Genomic DNA, 18,722 nt, shown 5'->3' on the forward strand with positions numbered 1-18,722 from the left:
ACTAATCCATCCAATTTTTGTTTTTACTTTTTCACATCACATAATGGAAAGTATAATCATTCACTTATCCATCCAATAATTTTTTTTACCATGAATATCACATAATGCAAAGTACTTCATTATGTGATATTTATATTAACTTTTTTTTAAAACAACATTTATAATATTTAATATCACTGTAAGCAAGTTTGTGGGTGTTTACTGTACACAGCACCTGTTTCCAGCTCCCCTCTGCCTGTGCGTGTTTGCATATTTACATCATGATTTATAGTTATCAATGCTTTCAAACACAAGGGATCTTGTCACGCACATCTCTCAATCTCCTGCCATTTCAAGCCTATAAATGTATAGTCAACAAATTACTGTACTTCACTTTGGCTGCCATCCTTTGTTTGATATACAAATATGATGCCAGTTCCGACAGATGAAAACCCCTTAAGACAGATAGATTTCTTATGCTGAGACCTCAGGGGCCTCAGACAAATATATTGAGTTCTGCCCATGCCGGGCCAATGAGCTATCAACACCACGCTGCAAGCCAAATATACTAAACGTCTTGTGCTCTTGACAAGCTTGAGTTACGAGATGAAAGTGGGCCGAAACATTCAGGGTTCTGGCTCATGTGAGGAGAGAAACAAAGACTTACAGACAAACACAACCACACATACCACATATTCAGACCACTGATAGAGAGAGCATTTTTAAGATGAATTAATGTTATTAGTCAACGACTGCTGGAAATACTCATGGCAGATAGCATAGAAATTAATCTAAAGGGGGAGATAAAGCATAAAGCAGCTAAGATGTTTTCCATGACTGCCTAAACAGTTTCCCCTAAACAGAACTATCTCTTTCTTTTTAATCCTCTTACATAAACCAAAATCTCAAAGTGGGTCTTTGTGATGTGTAATATCAATGATATCATTCAATTTACTGTATGTGTCATGTCTGCTTTTCCCCTTTTTTCTGACACACAGAGCAAGACAAAGCCCTTGTTTTGCACTCTAAGAATGCCTGATACAGCACGCCTGACCTTGAACATTTCGGAAAACACAGATTTCCTGCTTAAGGTCAAAAATGAGGTTCAATTTTCCACATCCTTCTCTAAAAACATGATTTTTTTTTTGCTCTTTTGCCATCCAGTATCCCTCTCATTCTCACCAAGGCCAACTTTAACTCATTAAAACTGATAGGAAAAACAGCTTAGCTGATTAGCACTGTTTAACGGAAAACCCGTCATCTAAAAAAAAAAAAAAAAAAAAAAAAAACTTTTATTTCAGTTCCAATAAGAGCAATGAGGTAAATTATTCATAAACACTTAGGGAACGTGGTCACATAACTTTGATATGAATGAGTTTTGAATTATTAAATATTCAACTTAGTTGAATGAAGTTTGCAGTAAAAGGGGTTACAAAACCAGACAAACATTGGAATATTTTAGGTTGGGAAAATGTTTAATATTGTTGAAGAGAACTACTCTCCAAGCTGGAATGAGTTTAGACAAATAAAATGTTTTCGTCTACTTATGGAATAAAGAACTTGCTACTAAAACTACAATACATTACTTAGAAAACTGAATGTTCATTTTAAAGGTAATAAATAAGGATACTTTTCAAAAGTTCAGGGTCAGAATTGATTTAATGCTTTTAGAAAGAAGTATCTCCAAAGCTGCTCCAAAGATTTGATTAAAAAAGAAAAACGGTAACAAAAATATTTTTAACAGGTCTTACAATTTAAAATAAGTGTTTTATATTTATTATTATTTTAAAATTGAATTACAAAAAATTTCCCCACAAGGACAAGGACTTTGGATATTGTCATCTTTGTGGGGAAAGTTTGCCCCCATAACGTAGGGTATACCTGTACCCCCCACACCCCACACCTCACACCTCACACCTAGTATGTGACGCCTCAATAAACTTAATTCTGGGAATTCACTGTCACTGCTAGCTCAAATGACGTACAAGGGTAGCCAAGGCCTTTTAGCTTGAAGTGCTCCGTCAGTATTTAACATAACTTAGCAAGAGCAAAGATGTCAGCGAAAGAGAAAGAATGTTCTAGTTAGCTTGTGTGTGTATCGAAAGGCAGAATCTTTCACGTGTTTACCAGGTACACTTACGTAATCCGTTTAGGAATGGCAGGAACGAACAAACACAAAGTGGACACACACTTGCAAACAAACAAACACACTTGATGGTCAAAGACATTGAATAGTGTCAGTGTAAACAGTAGTTTCTCTTGTAAACAGGAATGACTTCATCTGTGTTTCGCGACATGCGCTATGGTGTCTGTGGGTACTTGCTGAAACGTGTAAACTTGCATTCCTTGTGTCATGCATTATAGTGTATCAATGATCTGCTCTCTGGCTCCATTTCTTAAGTCTCGTCTCCTTGACCTCTGTCTGAGCAGTCTGCTATGTTGACCCATTGATCAAGATTAAATGGACACAGTCATTCAATGAGAAACTTGCTTAATTTTTTCTATAAACTCAGTCAAGATGACTACAGACTGAAAGATGAAACATAAAGGATCCCATTGAGATAAGGGAGAATTTTAAGTACAGATTGGATTCAAAAACAGTAATCTTGTGAAAAATCATCGCAATTTAACACAATTTAAATTAATATCACCAATTTCAATTTTGTTCATAAATACTGACATACCTGTAACTCAAGGTTTTTGATGACATTGATTTATGTACTGAAAGCATTATGACTTTTGAAATCAATAAATAACATCAACAACTTATTTGTCCTTCACCACATTACCTTGTTTCTGCTCTTAAACAGACCGTTTAAAACTTAACATTCCATCCATCTTCCCCTGCCTCTTACTGACATTTTAAGTGTTGTTTGCCATGTGCTTCTGAAATGTGGAGTCAAGCATGCACTGGGTAATCAGATGGAAGACTCTTTCGCTCACCTCGGAACACAAACTCACACAAAAAACTCACTCGCTCACATCCATAGACATCCAGACATGTGCATGCACAAGATGGGACGATCATAAGAATGTTCTCAGTGTGTTTAGCTGGTGGAAGTTGGCAGGCGGTAAAGGCTGTTATTATCATGTTCCAGCAGCTTTAGCCGCTCAGAAAGAAGAAAATGAGAGGGAGGATGAGAGACAGCGACAGAGAGAGAGTCTCTCCTCAGTAAACTTTAAAGTGGCTGCTGGTACCATAGAACACTCTAATTTGCTGTTTACGTTGTAATTCAGCATAAAGAAAAGCAAGTCGAAATGTTGGACACTTCAGTTGCCTCTTTAAAAAGTGCATAAGAGATGATTGACACCAGGTTTAACCAATTCCAGAGCCCAAAGAAAGTATGAATGGTATGTAAAGGTTCTCCTCACACCAATGAAAACCTTGTATGTAGCTATTAGTATTTGATTTGATAAATTGTTCAATGACAGGTTTTAGTTAACTAACCTCATTTTTTGGTCTAGCCCCAGAAGTTCCAGAGGGTCCTGAAGAGGACAGTGATGATGAAGAGCGATAAAGTGAGGTGTTTAGAGACTGGGAGGAGGCTGAAAGACTTCCTGCTGAATCCAGCGGTTCTAAATCAACTTCCTGTTTAAGGAAAGAGTAACATCGTCATATAAAAACAATCACTACTGTATCAAACCTGTGTCAAGTACTTCACATAGATTTTGTACTGAAGATCTGATGCAGTTGCTGACCATTATTTCATACATCATCATCACAAGTCTTTCAGATGAAATTAGTGTATCATTTGCATGAAAGCTTCTGATTGGTGGCCACTCACAGAGATGATCCGCCTCTTTAAATTGGGAGTTCCACTGAGGGAGGAGCTTAGAGCATTTTCAATCTCTTTGTCCAACTGATCCAACTTCATTATTAACAGAACCATGGAGTCCAAACGCGACCTTTCCTTCTCCCTCTCCTCCCGTGAGCTCTGAAAGGAGAAAAACAGTTTAGCAAAATCAGATTTTATTCGAGAAATGTAATCTTAAAACCAACACTGACATTAATCGGATGGGTTCCAATGATAATTATTAAAACATATGTCGCAGCAGACCAGCCGCCGACTCGGATGAAGACGGGACTTTTCCGTGCAAGCTGAGGCAACACATCATTAAATTTAATCTAATCTTTTTTCTTTCTTTTCTTTACCCTTAATAGTGGCCAGTGCTATTAGGAACAGTTCATCTAAAAATAACTGTTATAAACATCTATAATTTCTAAACATGTAAGACTTTCTTTTGTCAATAGAAAACAATATACATAATTATTTTAATTATAATAAAAAATTATATACATAATTATTGTAATATATAATATATATAAAAAAATGTGTGTGTGTGTGTGTGTGTGTGTGTGTGTGTGTGTGTGTGTGTGTTTGTTTAGATATTCTTGACAATATTACAAAGGCTGGTTTTGTATAAAAAAGGGCTGAAAATGAGCTGAAGAAAATAAAAGTGAATAAAAATACAGAAAGTGGGTGTATTTAATTAATAATAAATACTATAATAAAAAATAAAAAAACTGTAAATATGTATTACAAGTTATTTATTTAGGCCTAGTATATAAAATATATAATTTTAGACAATATTACAAAGCCTGGTTTTAATGCCAATATATTATTATTTAAATTATTATAAATGATACTTATATTCAGTGTTGGGTAACTTACTCTAAAAAATAGCCTATATAAAAAATTACTAGCTAATTACATCTTTAACAGTGTTATTAGATTACTGTACTAATTATGCTCTCTAAAACAAATTGCATTATAAATTACTTTCTTAATCCCATTGCTGAAGACAATAAAAAATGCAGAAAGATGGTATTTGTTAACTGTTTTTAGTTAGCAAAATCCCCTTCACTGCATCTTCACAGTCCACAGTGGCGGAATGATTAAATTGCTAGCAGAGAGCTACACAGAGAGGAAAGAGAGAGATAGAGAGAGTGGAAAACACAAGTTGTAATGCTACTCAAGCAGAGAGGAATGATGCTGGCACTTGCCCTGTGTCTGAACCAGGCCTGTGCAAACAGCCCCACACAAAGCAGAGCAGTGTGTAAAGGGCTTGCGTAGCTTGTTCTGGTATTTACCCTTAATACACGCTTGTCTATCACAGAGCACACAGTTAGAGAAAGAGAGACACTCTGCTAATAATGAGCTAACAAAAATACAATTCATTGTCCCAAACACATTTTATCACCAGACACCTTGAAGGTTTTTAAAAGTTTGCTTTTGTTAGTGTTTCAATATAGAGCGCAGGTCATGAGGATTAGCTGATTGACTTATTTGATGAGCACGTCTATGTGGAAAATGTTTGCTCAAGTCATTGTAAAAGTTTACTTGCAGGGTTAAAAATCGGTTCACCAAAAAAATACAATTTCTCAATTATCAATTATCTATCTTCAGTGGAAGACAAGGAAGAATGTTGCTCTGTTCTAATGAAAGTGAAAGGGGAGTGGTACTGTCTAGCCCCATAAAAGAGTTAATTTGTGCATTTTTTATTTTATATTATTTTATAGGCCTATGCTGTACAGTATATACTTCTTTAAACCATATGATAGCTTATGAGGAATGGCCTGAAATTTGAAGCAATAATTATTGAAAATCTCATTCGGATTTTCATATTATGCTTCACGCCAGGTTTGATCAGTCATGTAAAATGACATTGGTAGAAAAAGCATAAACATTCGATTAAAAACATCATTTTGTGTTCCTTTGAAGGTCATTTGGGTAGGGAATAACATGAGGATGAATAAGTAAGTTTAAGTTTTAAGGTGAAGTACTTTAACACCAACACCGTCATGCTGTAAAGAGATTTTGGCTGCAATTTACACACACAAACACATTCATTACAGTCACAAGGCCATTTAGAGCTCCTGATTAGGTGTGACTGGTGCAGCTGTTGACAAATTTAGCACATCATCACAAAGGATGTGCATGAATGTGTGTTGTGTTCCACAAAAAAAAAAAAAAAAAAACTGACACTGTGCTTTATGTATTGTTTTTCTCTATACTTAAATTCCATAAAATTAGGTCAAAACAAACACAATCATGCCACTCATGACACATCAGCTGACAACAGTGCCAGAGAACAGGAAAAGTTCCTCATTCTGCTTTGAATGTGTGTGTGTGTGTGTGTGTGTGTGTGTGTGTGTGTGTGTGTGTGTGTGTGTGTGTGTGTGTGTGTGTGTGTGTGTGTGTGTGTGTGTGTGTGTGTGTGTGTGTGTGTGTGTGTGTGTGTGTGTGTGTGTGTGTTTAGCTAATTTAGAGCACTTTGTCACAGAAAATATATTGTTTGTTTAGGACTGTTCTCTGTGAGCAGAGTCAGGCAAAATATAATCTGTCTGTTAAAGGGCACCTATTATGGCCCTTTTCACAAGATGTAAAATAAGTCTCTTATGTCCCCAGAGTATGTATGTGAAGTTTTAGCTCAAAATACCCAACAGATATTTTTTTACAGCATGTTTAAATTATAATTTTTTTGGGCTCAGAAAAACGGAGATGGGTCTGTCTGCGGACTGCAAGAGAGGGGAGTAACAGGAAGTGGGCGTAACTTGAAGTGGGCGTAACTTGAAGTTGTCCAAATCACACAGAACCACACGATATGTCAAACTCAAGATGCCAGCTCGTATAGAGACATTAGTAATGTCGTAAGTTTAACATTTAAACCACATTATTAGATTACCCTTTGACTTTATGAATACACATAAATGACAGCTTGGCAATATATTAAAGGTTTTTATTAAATATTATTTCAAAAAAAAATTTCAGCACATGTAGTCAGAGGTACAGAAAAATAATAATAATTCAGCAAATAAGGAAATTGTTTTATTTATTTTAATCATGTTTGTTAAAAGTATGTTGAATGATGTTAGTTAATTTGTGCAACCATGTATTTGCTATAATGATGAAAATATTTGAAAACCAGTTAAAATCAAGTAGCCTAATGATGCAATTGCAATCCTTAGTTTAAATCTTAACTTTTGAGTGTATGCAGAATTAAATGGATGTAAAATTATCATGTCACATGTGATATTTTATTTAATGTGACAGAAAAAAAGACAGTAACACCAGTGACACACAATGAATTACCAATGACATACATAAGACCAAAGATCATTATTCTTCAATAATATATTTTTTTTATAGCACAATGAAATGCTCCACGTGAAACTTCGGTCTTCCGATCTTTTACCATCGTGTCAATTCTCAATTGATTTTGATTAATATGCGCGAAGGAGCGAGAGAGAGCCAGACAGTTTGAAGACTCTGTTCGTTCCTATCGCAAGCACAGCAGTCATCTACATCATTTACCGATCAAATAAGGCTTTGGCGAGACAAAAAATCGCTCGTGAGAGAGACGCGTGAGTGACAGAGAGACGGAGGGAGAGCAGGGAAAGGAAATGCAGCTGAATGAATACGCTACGTGTTTTAAATAGCGAGCGTACTTTTTTTTAAATCTTTTTTTATAACGAAACGCAATATGTTGCGGCCGGTGTTGATTCTGTGGCGCACCGCCACGAATTAGTCTATGTGTGGGAAACACTGTTTGTTCTGTTTATGTTAAACTCATGCGAGAGCGATTCAAAAGCATTCAGAACTGTCTGTTTGCTCTTATCGCTCTCGCGGTAGGCTACTTTGATATTATACACCGACCGGTCTGTGCAGCGCAGCTTTAAGTCGAAAAAAACAGTGAGCAACTTGAAGTGGACGTAACTTGAAATGACGTAACTTGAAGGGGCGTAACTTGAAGTGGGCGTAACTTGAAATGACGTAATTTGAAGGGGCGTAACTTGAAGTCTTGCAGGATGCAGACAGATTCTATTGGAAAAACGCACCGTTTAAGTGTGTGCCCTTTAAATGCAAATTAACTGCTGCTGCACGGCACAGGGGGCGGAGCCTCACGAGCTTGCGCAGTCGCACTAAGAGCCAGGACAATCTCATCATACATGGATAATATCAGAACAGAAACTCTCAGTTGCGGTGTTCATTTCAACTCGGAGTCGGACAATAATGCCCACAGAGCCAGAGAATATTATGCTGTATGGAGATTGAACAGGTATAGTTTAGCTTAAGTATGGTTATAACTTATTTGTCATCTGCTTTTATCCACTATTAATACAAGCCTGCTGTAGCAGACCTCTCCGAATGATGACCAAAATATACTGATGAGTTCAATTAAGTTTATTGTACATGACACAAAAGATGAAGCCTTAGTTTTACTCCAGAAAATCACTGTAAGAGCAGCTAAATAAACACAGTATAAGATGTGAGCATTTAAGTCTTATCCAAAACTCTCTCTCCCTTTCATTAGCATGGAACAGGCTACACAGCGAAGTACACAAAACACTCCTTAAAATGAACAGTAAACAAATATATACACACCTTTCAGTCTGTGCTTAATAAACTGGTACACTGTATATCCGTAAAACTATTCGATGAGCTGTGATATACAGCGCACTCTTACTTTCATTTACGTTATGCCGTGATCAGTAACGTTAGGCCTGTCGCTCCGGAGACTGTAAGCTTGATCATGAACAGTTGGTGAGATCTATCCTCGAGTAAGAACGAGAGTAAATGAAGACTGCTATGTTCATTCTTACATCCAAAAACAAAACACCTCAATCGCTTAGGAGACATTCTTGTCTACAGCTGCTCAAGCATCGAAACAATGGCGGACTTTGTCCCGCTCCCTCAGGGCGGATCTATGCTCAAACTGCAGTGTCAATCAACAGTCGTGGGAGGGGCCTGTGCAATTCTACGTCACATTGCATAGAATCTGAGAACAGCTTGTTCTGAGACAGTGCTTATGATTTATTGAGATTGTAAAAAAAAAAACACTGGGTGGATTTTTATCATTCTAGGGTGGTTTTGCTCACACACTGCCAACACACATTTATGTTCAAACACCATGTAAAAGTGAATTTTGCATAATAGGTGCCCTTTACAGTGCAGTCAAAGACACGCTATTTGTAATCAATTATCTATTCCTGGAAATACACTATTATAAAAAATAAAATAAAAAAAATGATAGGAATCCTTTGCAACGTTTAATGTAACTTACACTTGTCAATTTTTGGGCTTGACAACCGCATTTACTTACAGATCACGTAATGTCCCGTTCATACAGCAATTTACAGTAGTGTCTCAAATACTATCTGTATGAATGTTCAACGGAAGTCAAGCCCATTCTCTTACTAGTAACCATAGCGACAGTGACCAAAGTGATATCAAAGATGGCGACGTCCATAAAACTGAAAAGTCTTATCACTTTTGACACGACACAGTCCAAATGAACCGCAAGTTCATCCATCCACGGATCTATATAGAATGATAAAGATCAGTGCATCCATCAAATGTTCATTAGCGGACAGCAGCTTACATGTGCTAGCCTGACGCCTATAACCGTTGCACTCCTTTGCGCATGATCCGTGCACACAACTGATGGGAGCCGCTCCGGTGGAGAACCAAGATTCTTCAGATGATGCAGAGATAATATCTCCCGCTGTAAGTCACCTTAAGCAAAACCACACACAAAAACCCTTTGCAGAAGAGCTGTCTCGAGCACTGTATGAAGTGACAGACAACTAGTCCAGTACGGTTCCGTTCACACAGCGGCGACAGCGCAATCATTTTTTTCGAGAATGCGGTTACGAGTGTGAGTTCGGTTATAAAATGTGGTTGTCACTCACGTAAATAATCGTACTGTGTGTAAATGTAACCGGTTGAGGACTCAATATGGTTAACCATATTCTGCTGCTGTGTGAATGTGGCCTTTATATCACAGAATAGCTAACTAACTGATATATATATATATATACACTTTATATAAAAGTTTATATTTTAACCAGCGTTATTTTAGTGTAATTTATATGCTATTATAGTTTTTGTTCATATTATGAATTAGATTTAGTTTTTATATTTTCTGTTTTCACTTTTTTAATATATATATATATATATATATATATATATATATATATATATATATATATATAAGTTTCTGTATTTCATTTTAGTGATTTTAGAACTGTATTTCAACTTCAAACAAAAATAAAATGAGAAATGTTGCATTAATTGGCAACTAGCTGAAATAAAATAAGTTTAGGCTAATTCTTTATATTTTATTTTGTTTCAGTAATATATATATATATATATATTTTTTTTTTAACTATTTAAATTTTTTTATGTTTTTAATTAATGGTAATAATCCTGACACTAAATAAAATGAACTAACTAATCAATCAGTCACTATAAAAATAAAATAAAACATAAATAAAGAGTTTTCTTGTTAAATAAAATTTACATTTAGTGACAAATAAAATTTTAATTTAAGGAAAATGTAAAAAGATGTAAAAAAAAAAGAAAAAAAAAAGATGAATAAACGGAAAGAAACACAGAGCTTAAATATACAAACTAAACCAAACATCGAAAGGAATACAAGGTGTAAACCATAATCAAACAATGAGGAACTATAGTAACGGATTGAAACAAAAGAAACTAACTGACGGCACGGGACTAAAACAAGATACAAAACGCACTCAAACAGAAAACAATTTCAGTCAGAATACCGTGACCGTCCCACCTAAAGTTTGAAATTTTGAAGTTAAAATTTAAGGCAATTAAAATGTATAGTGTGAATGTGCTGTGCTTATCACAGTCACAAATGAGATCTCTTTAAAATCCAAAAGGTTTCTCTTTGACACAAATGAGATTAAATGGAGAACAAATGGAGACTTTTGCTTAAGTCTCCTGCTTCTCAGATTTTCTCATGAGAAAACCTCCCCAGCTGGTGTACACATCTCCTCTTGAGTTTCAACAATGACTCTAACTGTGCTCATGTTTACCAGGATACCAAAGTCTGCGATCAAAAGTCAGAGATCTCAATCTAAACTCAAACATGATTTATCTAGTACTTCCAAGACCACATTTTCAGAGCTATATACTGTATGCTATCCACAACATATTCATAGCTCTACTTTGACTAATGACAATACCTTACATTTTATTTGCTTGTATTTTTCCTAAGCAATTTAAATAGAAAAGGACGAATTTGATCATAGAAAAAGTAACTTCATTATCAGAAAAAATAAAAATAAATAAAATGTCACAGTAATTTTTAAAAGGTTACTATGTAAACACACAGGTCAGGGTAACCGGAAAGTACACATTAACATCACATGCCTGTTAGTTTTTAATGATTGAACTACAGAAAGATTCCTCTCATCTGTCTTGCTTTCTTCATGTCTTATATGTGATATCAGGTGTTACACTGACCTCAGGTGGTGTGTTTTTAGTAAGACACTACAGCTGTGGACATCCTAAAAGAAACACACATACACTGATGTACAAACCCAAGCTTGTGTATATAGGGTCAGAAATTAAGGGCGGCTTGGGGCGAAAATTCCATAGAAAGTGACAAGCACCTAAAAATGAGGAGGTAAATGTGTTCTGATATAGCTCTTAATATTAAATTTTAAGCCTATAGTAGCTATACATTAACATTATAAAGAATATAAAACAAATATTCAAAAGAACAAATTTTATATTCAATATAATTTATATATTAAAATGCCTCTGAAAGTTCCAGGTGGCAAATACCTCTTAATGGAGAAAGCAGACTTGGGGACATTGTATGCCATTGTAAACCGTTTTCTGTCCTCAAGGTCTTTTTTTGTCTGGTTTTTCAAATGTTCTAGGACATTCTGAGACCTTTCATAGCTACAAGGACAGCAAAGCATGTACACACACACATGCTCTCACACATACACACAACACATTCTACATTCATACAGCACACCTCTCACTACAGAGACCTTTCCTTGACATTTCGACTGTGCATCTGCTTGTGTTATAATAAGCTTCAATATAAAGTGTGAGACTGAAAATGCATTTTTATTTGAATGTTATGCTGAAACACTCTCCTCAAATAATTAAAGTCACTTAATTCACTTGACCTCAATGATAGATCCGAAAATCATAATTTGAAGTCAAGAAATTTTTTTTTAATTAAAGGTGCTCATTTGTTCTCAGGTCCTAGAGAAAGAGCAGAAATGTGCTATTTACTTCATCCATGATTGATTTATTAATACACATCTGAATAATCTGATAATAGAGAACATTATTGAAGTTGGTGAATGGCACAGGTCATTGAGTTTATTCTCAGTATTTGGATTTCAGCCAGTTCAGTGCTTGGACAGCTGTTGTCTGTTATATGTATCTTATTCTCTCTCTCTCTCTCTCTCTCTCTCTCTCTCTCTCTCTCTCTCTCTCTCTCTCTCTCTCTCTCTCTCTCTCTCTGCCGATAAAGATGCTTTCCACGGTCAATTTGTTTGAATAGTCATAGTCTCTTTATGAGACTGCAATAGAAAGCAAATGTCCCCCTCATTTGTAAGGCGCTTTGAATAAAAGCGTCTGCTAAATGATAAAATCATTGAGCATTTGTCTTTGAACACTTGAGTCTGTGGACAGTACATTGAAAATAAATGCTGAATTGGTGCTCAAGAAAAAATGTCTTATTATCAATGTTGAAAACATTTGTGCTGCTCATTTTGTAAAAAAAACTGACTTTTAAAGATCTATAAAGAATCTATCTATAAAGAATAATAAATAGGTATCTTGTGTAGCTTTATAAATATTTTTAGTATAAATTTTGGTCACTTTAATGCATCCTTGCTGAATAAAAGTAAGAAAAAATAATTTAATAAAAAAATGCTGACCCCAAACTTTTGAGTAGTAGGTGCAATTGCCTGTGATAAAGAATATTTGTACAATTATTTGCCTCCACGTCGTTCACTACAATCTTTTAATGCACAGCTAGCCATGAATTACATATACTATGGTCTGTCTGAATACTTGATTCTGATTGGCTGAAAGGTGAATCCCGCTTATACCATGACCATTTGCCAGCAGTGACAAGTTAAAGCTGTCATTAATGTTTGCAGCGCTAAACTTGACCAGAAGGGTTGAATTGACGGTTATTTTTGTCAGCTATGACTCTAGATCTAGCATTATGTCTGCTTTTAATCAGACACAGAGATTAAGTAGTGTGGTAAAGTTACATTTATATGAATGAATTAGCCGAGAGAGAGAGAGAGAGAGAGAGAGAGAGAGAGAGAGAGAGAGAGAGAGGGAGGTGTGTGTGTGTGTGTGTGTGTGTGTGTGAGAATTACCTGCAACTGTGCAGCATCTCTCTACTAGCAATGAAGCTGTGAGTTGAATTACTTAAAAACAGCAACATTAGAACCTCCTTGCTGCGTAATATAATGTAGTGATTTAGTAGCGAAGCTAATTAATTAATAAAAGCAAAGGGCAGTGATGACAAGAAGTATCTTTGCTCCTGAATGTGTGTGCGGCGCGTAGTGTAAATCTATGTGCATGTGATGTATGTGTGTGTGTGATTCATTGAAAGCAGCATATTAAAGGGGTGGTTGACTATGATTTCACTTTTCTAACTTTAGTTAGTGTGTAATGTTGCTTTTTGAGCATAAACAACATCTGCAAAGTTACAACACCCAAAGTTCAAAGCAAAGGGAGATATTTGACTACAACAAAAGGCTGGTAGGGACTACACGACATTCCTTCAGGGGTTAGTGACATCACCAACCCTAAAATTTACATAAACCCCGCCCCCGGGAACACACAGTCCATGTTGAGAAGAGGAAGAGTTGTTGTAGTCAAGCACATTTATGAGTCGGCTCAAACTGTAGCATCCGTATTTTCACATGCAATAGAAAGTCACTCTGTGTGCATCTCACAACAGTTCCTATACGATTATCATGACAGAATATGCTAACTGAAGATAGTTAACTCCACATCAGCAACATAAATTAATCAACTAACCCTTCAGAGACGTCCTGTTGCATTCTACGTGTTGACACTTCTTATTGAGTCTCTCCATCTTTGTCTGACTCCGTTTAAACATAAAAGGCAGAACAGTTTCTGTCATTTTAGTGTGTGTCTGCGTGTTATCGGAGCTGCTAACACACCAGCTCTTGAAACCCCGCCCTCTGTGTCGGGAACAGCAGCATATTTGCATTTAAAGGGACAGACACAAAACGGTGTGTTTTTGCTCACCCTCAAAAAGTGACAAACTTTAACATGCTATATAAAAATATCTGTGGGGTATTTTGAGCTAAAACTTCACACACACACTCTGCACACACTCTGGGGACATCAGAGATTTATTTTACATCTTGTGAAAAGGGCATTATACCACCCCTTTAAAGGTCCCATGACATGCTACTTTTTGTAGGCTTTAATATAGGCCTTAGTGGTCCCTAGTACTGTATCTGAAATCTCTTTCCAAAAATTCAGCCTCGGTGCAGAATTATAGCCACTACAAGCCAGTCCCAGAATGAGCTTCCTTCAGACGGGCCATTTTGGTGTCTGTAGCTTTAAATGCTAATGAGGAGGAGAAAGGCGGCGCAAAGTGGAGGGTGGGTGTGGCCTTGACCATCTTGCGGCAACGGTGCCATGCATGTTTACGTTGGATATATTGCAATGGCACGAAGACACGCAGTCATTCAAGCATTTCAGTTTGACCCAGAATCTGATCCAGATGGAGAAGCAACGGATGAAGAAGTTGCAACTAAGCGGCTCCAGCAGGACGTTTCCGAATGGTTAGTTTAAAATATTATGTCTGGATACGGTACTTTATTCGGATGGTTTACAGTTATTATCATGTAGCAAACGCTAACCTACTGTTGCCTTTTCATGAGAGATCTGTAACGTCTGCAATTTATCTCATTACAATTACATCAAGCTCTGCGATCTTGAAATGTGGATATCACGCGCGCCATTTAACCAACAGGAAAACGGTTATCCAAATAACAAAGAAGTGTACAACACTCGTGTTACAGTGTGTATTCACACACATACTTGATGCTGTCTGCCTTTACATTAGCGCAAGTAACTGCATAGCTGCATAGCTAATGTTACAGCCACATTCTACGTGTAACAAGCTAGGTAACCATAAACAGTAAAGCAACACACTTATATATCATTAGTTGACTCACTTGTCCGAGGTGTGTAGCTGAGCCAAAGAGAGTTGGTACTGATCCAGACTTTAGTTTCAGACGTTCAGCAAGCCCAGCTCTGTATTGACCCTTCGGTGTTCATTTGTACATCCAATTATTGAGCAATTATTATGCTTCTCGCGCGCGCGTTCCTACTTCCTAGCTCATTTTCTCATGGGCGGAAAATATTCTCTGGGCGGGCAAAGCAGAGAAAGGGGAGGTAACATTTCTCCTTATAACGTCATAAGGAGGAAATTCAAGATCAGCCCGGTTGAGCTTCCATTTTCTCAAAGGCAGAGAAAGATAGCAAAAGCTCGATTTACACCGATTAAAATTTCTAGAAACTTGGGGACCATATACAGGCTAGGGGAACTCATATTAATGTTAAAAAACCTCAGAAAGTGAAAATTTCATGTCATGGGACCTTTAATATATAACGGTGATTACTGACATGGCTGTTTTATTGCTTCTTTCAGCCAATCAGAATCAAGTATTCAGGCATCATTTATAATTTATACCGGCAGTGTGAAAACTAAATATTTGCTGCTTTCTGCATAAGCTGTGAAACAGAGTTAAGATGGCCTTAGAGGGCTAGAAAGAAATCAAAAGATTTATGCATGAGTTTGCGTGTGTTCTCTCTCTATTATTATAATGTCTTGTGACTGCCTCCCCATTTATTTTCCATTTAGCACAGAATTATCCTGTCAGAGTCAGTGCTTTGCTGTTGGATTTGCAGAGGTGAGCCAGAATTATGTGAGTGTGTGTGTGTGTGTGGTGAAAGGATAGTTGTGTATGCCTAAGCTTTTCCATGACACACACTTGTTCTGAAACGCTCTTAAACACAGCACATCAAACATAGCCCTCTGTTCTCACTCTCATGTTATGTATTGTTTTATCTCTAATATAAGTGGCATCTGTCTTACAGAGCCTTAAATGGAGGAATATACCAGAAAACCATTATTTTTAGAATTAAGATCTGCATCTTTAACGGATATGGCAACTTTTACAGTTTCACTGTCTTTTAGTGTCTTCTATGGGTCACATTCCTACAGGGTTCTTCCTGTTTTGATTTAACAGAATCCCCACACTGTGAGATCTCCCAGAATCCTCCTGCTCTCTTCCTCTTTCCCAGAGATCTCTGGGGAATGTGCTTATGACTAACTAAAGTCTGTCCTTAGTCACCCCACAGATCTTTCCTTAAGACCTCAGCGTCTGAAATGAGTGTGTCCTGGAGAGTGACACATCGCTGGTTAGTAGGGATGCTCCGATCGATTGGCCGGAGATCGGTATCGACCGATAATCACATTTTATGACTCGATCGGTACTCACTAACTTGGCCGATCTCACAAACCGATCTCAATTTGATGACGTCAACGCGTGAGGACATACATGATGCTTGGGGACTTAAATGATTTGCTGCTGCAGTCATGTCATCGCTGGTGTGAAATTACTATGATGTTTCGAAAAACAATGAAAAATTTGCTATTTGCCGTGTATGTTCCAAAGAAATCTGGAGCATTGTCCAAAACATTTAATACGACGAACCTGATTCGGCACTTAAGAACGAGTCACCGCGAGACGTGTGGCGAATATGAAAAACTGGCAACTGCAAAAAAAGGCAACGGGAACTAGTAATGCGACTCTCACTCAGCCATCCATTACAGACATTCTGAAAAAAACACAAACTTTACACACCATACAGCAAGAAAGCTAAGGATATAACTGCGAAGATATAGCCACGGCGCAAATTTTTGACCGATGTAGCTCTTCCAGAGTTATATCAAATCATCTACAGTCACATAAACAGTTTACTTCACGAGAATGTGACCGTGGTGAGTTTAACAACTGACATTTGGAGCTCTAGCGTATCCCCTATGTCCATGCTAAGTTTGACAGTGCAGTGGATAACTGAAGACTTTGAAAAAAGGCAAGTGATTCTCCACTCCCAAGAATGTCCTGGCTCACACACTGCTGAGGTTTTAGTCGCTAAATACAAAGACATGTTGCAGGCTTGGGACATACCTGAAGAGAAAGTGCATGTCGTACTACGCGATAATACAATATAGAAAAGACAATGTGAGACTGCAACTTACGCAGCGTGCCATGCATGGCACATACTCTCCATTTAGTGGTTCACGAGGGAGTCCTATCACAGCGGGCTATCGGTGATGCTGTGGCGATTAGCTGCCGCATTGTTGGCCATTTTAAGCATTCGCCCCAAGCATACTCGCGTTTAGGAGATATTCAAAAACAACTTGGCCAGTCTCCTAAAAGGTTGCAGCAGGACGTCGACACACGATGGAATAGTACTTACTATATGCTCAACTCTCTGCTGGAACAAAAACATGCTTTAATGGCATACACAGCTGACTATGACATTCTGAATCTCAATGCAACACAGTGGAAATTAATTGAAAATATGGTTTCCATTCTTGCACCTTTTGAAGAGTTGACCAAAGAGATTAGCTCATTAAAATCATCTGTGGCAAACGTCATCCCCTATATCAGGGCCCTGAAGCGTCTCCTTCAGAGAGAGTCCGACTCGGACCATGGAGTAAAAACATAGAAACAAACACTTCTCGGAGCTGTTCCCAAGAAGGTTCTTCAACATTGACAGGGAACCTGTATATGTTGTGGCTACGGTCCTTGAGCCTAGGTAAGTCTTAATTGTGCAGATATGATATATTTCATAGTATGTGACCCTGTCAGTGAAATCCAGGCTAAAATCTCAATCTAATGAGATGGCATGAGATAATCATTTTTAAAAATAAATGTCCCTATTTTAATCTTTGGAATGGTCTTACTCAGTCAATATTAAATATATCAAGGTTATATTTTCACAGAATGTTTTGAATATATTATATCGCAGTGGTTCTCAACTCCAGTCCTCGGGACCCGCTGCTCTGCACATTTTGTATGTCTCCCTTATTTAACACACCTGAACCAGATCTTGTCAGCTCCATGAACTGATTTGAGTGTGTCAGATAAGAGAGACATACAAAATGTGCAGAGCAGCGGGTCCCGAGGACTGGAGTTGAGAACCACTGTTATATCGGATGATTTTATGTAGAAAACAGGCTTTACACAGGAAGGGTTACTTATGGTATTGTAAATGTCAAGTAAAAAAAATAAAAAAAAGACTTTGAGTGTGACAAATGTGTTGTGTGTGAAAGTATTAAATGAAATAGTATAGTATAATTTTAGGCTAATATAACTGAAATTTAGAAATGATGGTTATTTTTTCTTTCTCAAAACAAGGTACAAGGATAGATATTCTGATAATCAAATCAAACCGGAGGCACACAGACTGCTCGGTGAAGCACTGGATGTACGAGTGAGCCGGGGACATAGCTCTGATGAGAAGATGGGAGAATCTGTGGCCACACCAAAAGCTCTTCCATCTAGTTCTTTGCAGCAGTGATGCTTACAGCGAAAGTGATTTGGCAGCACCTGAGATAAATCTCTCTGAGCCTGTTATCCCAAGATCTGCAGAACCCCTGGTGTTTTGGGAGAGGAATAAAGGCCGGTTCCCAGCTTTGGCAGAGGCAACACGAGTCTACCTTAGTGCTCCATCGACGAGTGTTGATAGTGAGCGGCTATTCAGTACAGCCGCACACGTTTTGGATGAAAAGAGGAATAGACTGCATCCCAAAATGCAGAAAAACGAATATTTATGTAAAAAAACCAGCCCGATCTCACGGGAAAACGTACAAATTCTACAAAGTGG

At 37.3% G+C, this 18,722-nt stretch overlaps 1 protein-coding gene and 1 long non-coding RNA gene across 3 annotated transcripts in view; one reads left to right on the forward strand and one right to left on the reverse strand.

Moving 5' to 3' along the window:
* Positions 1–18,722, reverse strand: part of dlc1 (DLC1 Rho GTPase activating protein) — a 118,343-nt gene that overhangs the window by 86,576 nt on the left and 13,045 nt on the right. For both annotated transcript variants that reach the window (XM_082165741.1, XM_082165742.1), the window contains 2 exons: positions 3,765–3,914; positions 3,428–3,568 (listed from right to left, as the gene is read on the reverse strand). In XM_082165741.1, the coding sequence (XP_082021867.1) occupies positions 3,428–3,568; positions 3,765–3,914 (291 nt within the window). The remainder of the gene's footprint in view (positions 1–3,427; positions 3,569–3,764; positions 3,915–18,722) is intronic.
* Positions 12,640–18,722, forward strand: part of LOC309495921 — a 385,613-nt gene continuing 379,530 nt past the window's right edge. The window contains exon 1 of the long non-coding RNA XR_014204881.1: positions 12,640–14,206. This is a non-coding gene — a long non-coding RNA (uncharacterized lncRNA). The remainder of the gene's footprint in view (positions 14,207–18,722) is intronic.

This window comes from Leuciscus leuciscus (assembly GCF_965113295.1).
Source record: "Leuciscus leuciscus genome assembly, chromosome: 3".
Lineage (NCBI taxonomy): Eukaryota > Metazoa > Chordata > Actinopteri > Cypriniformes > Leuciscidae > Leuciscus > Leuciscus leuciscus.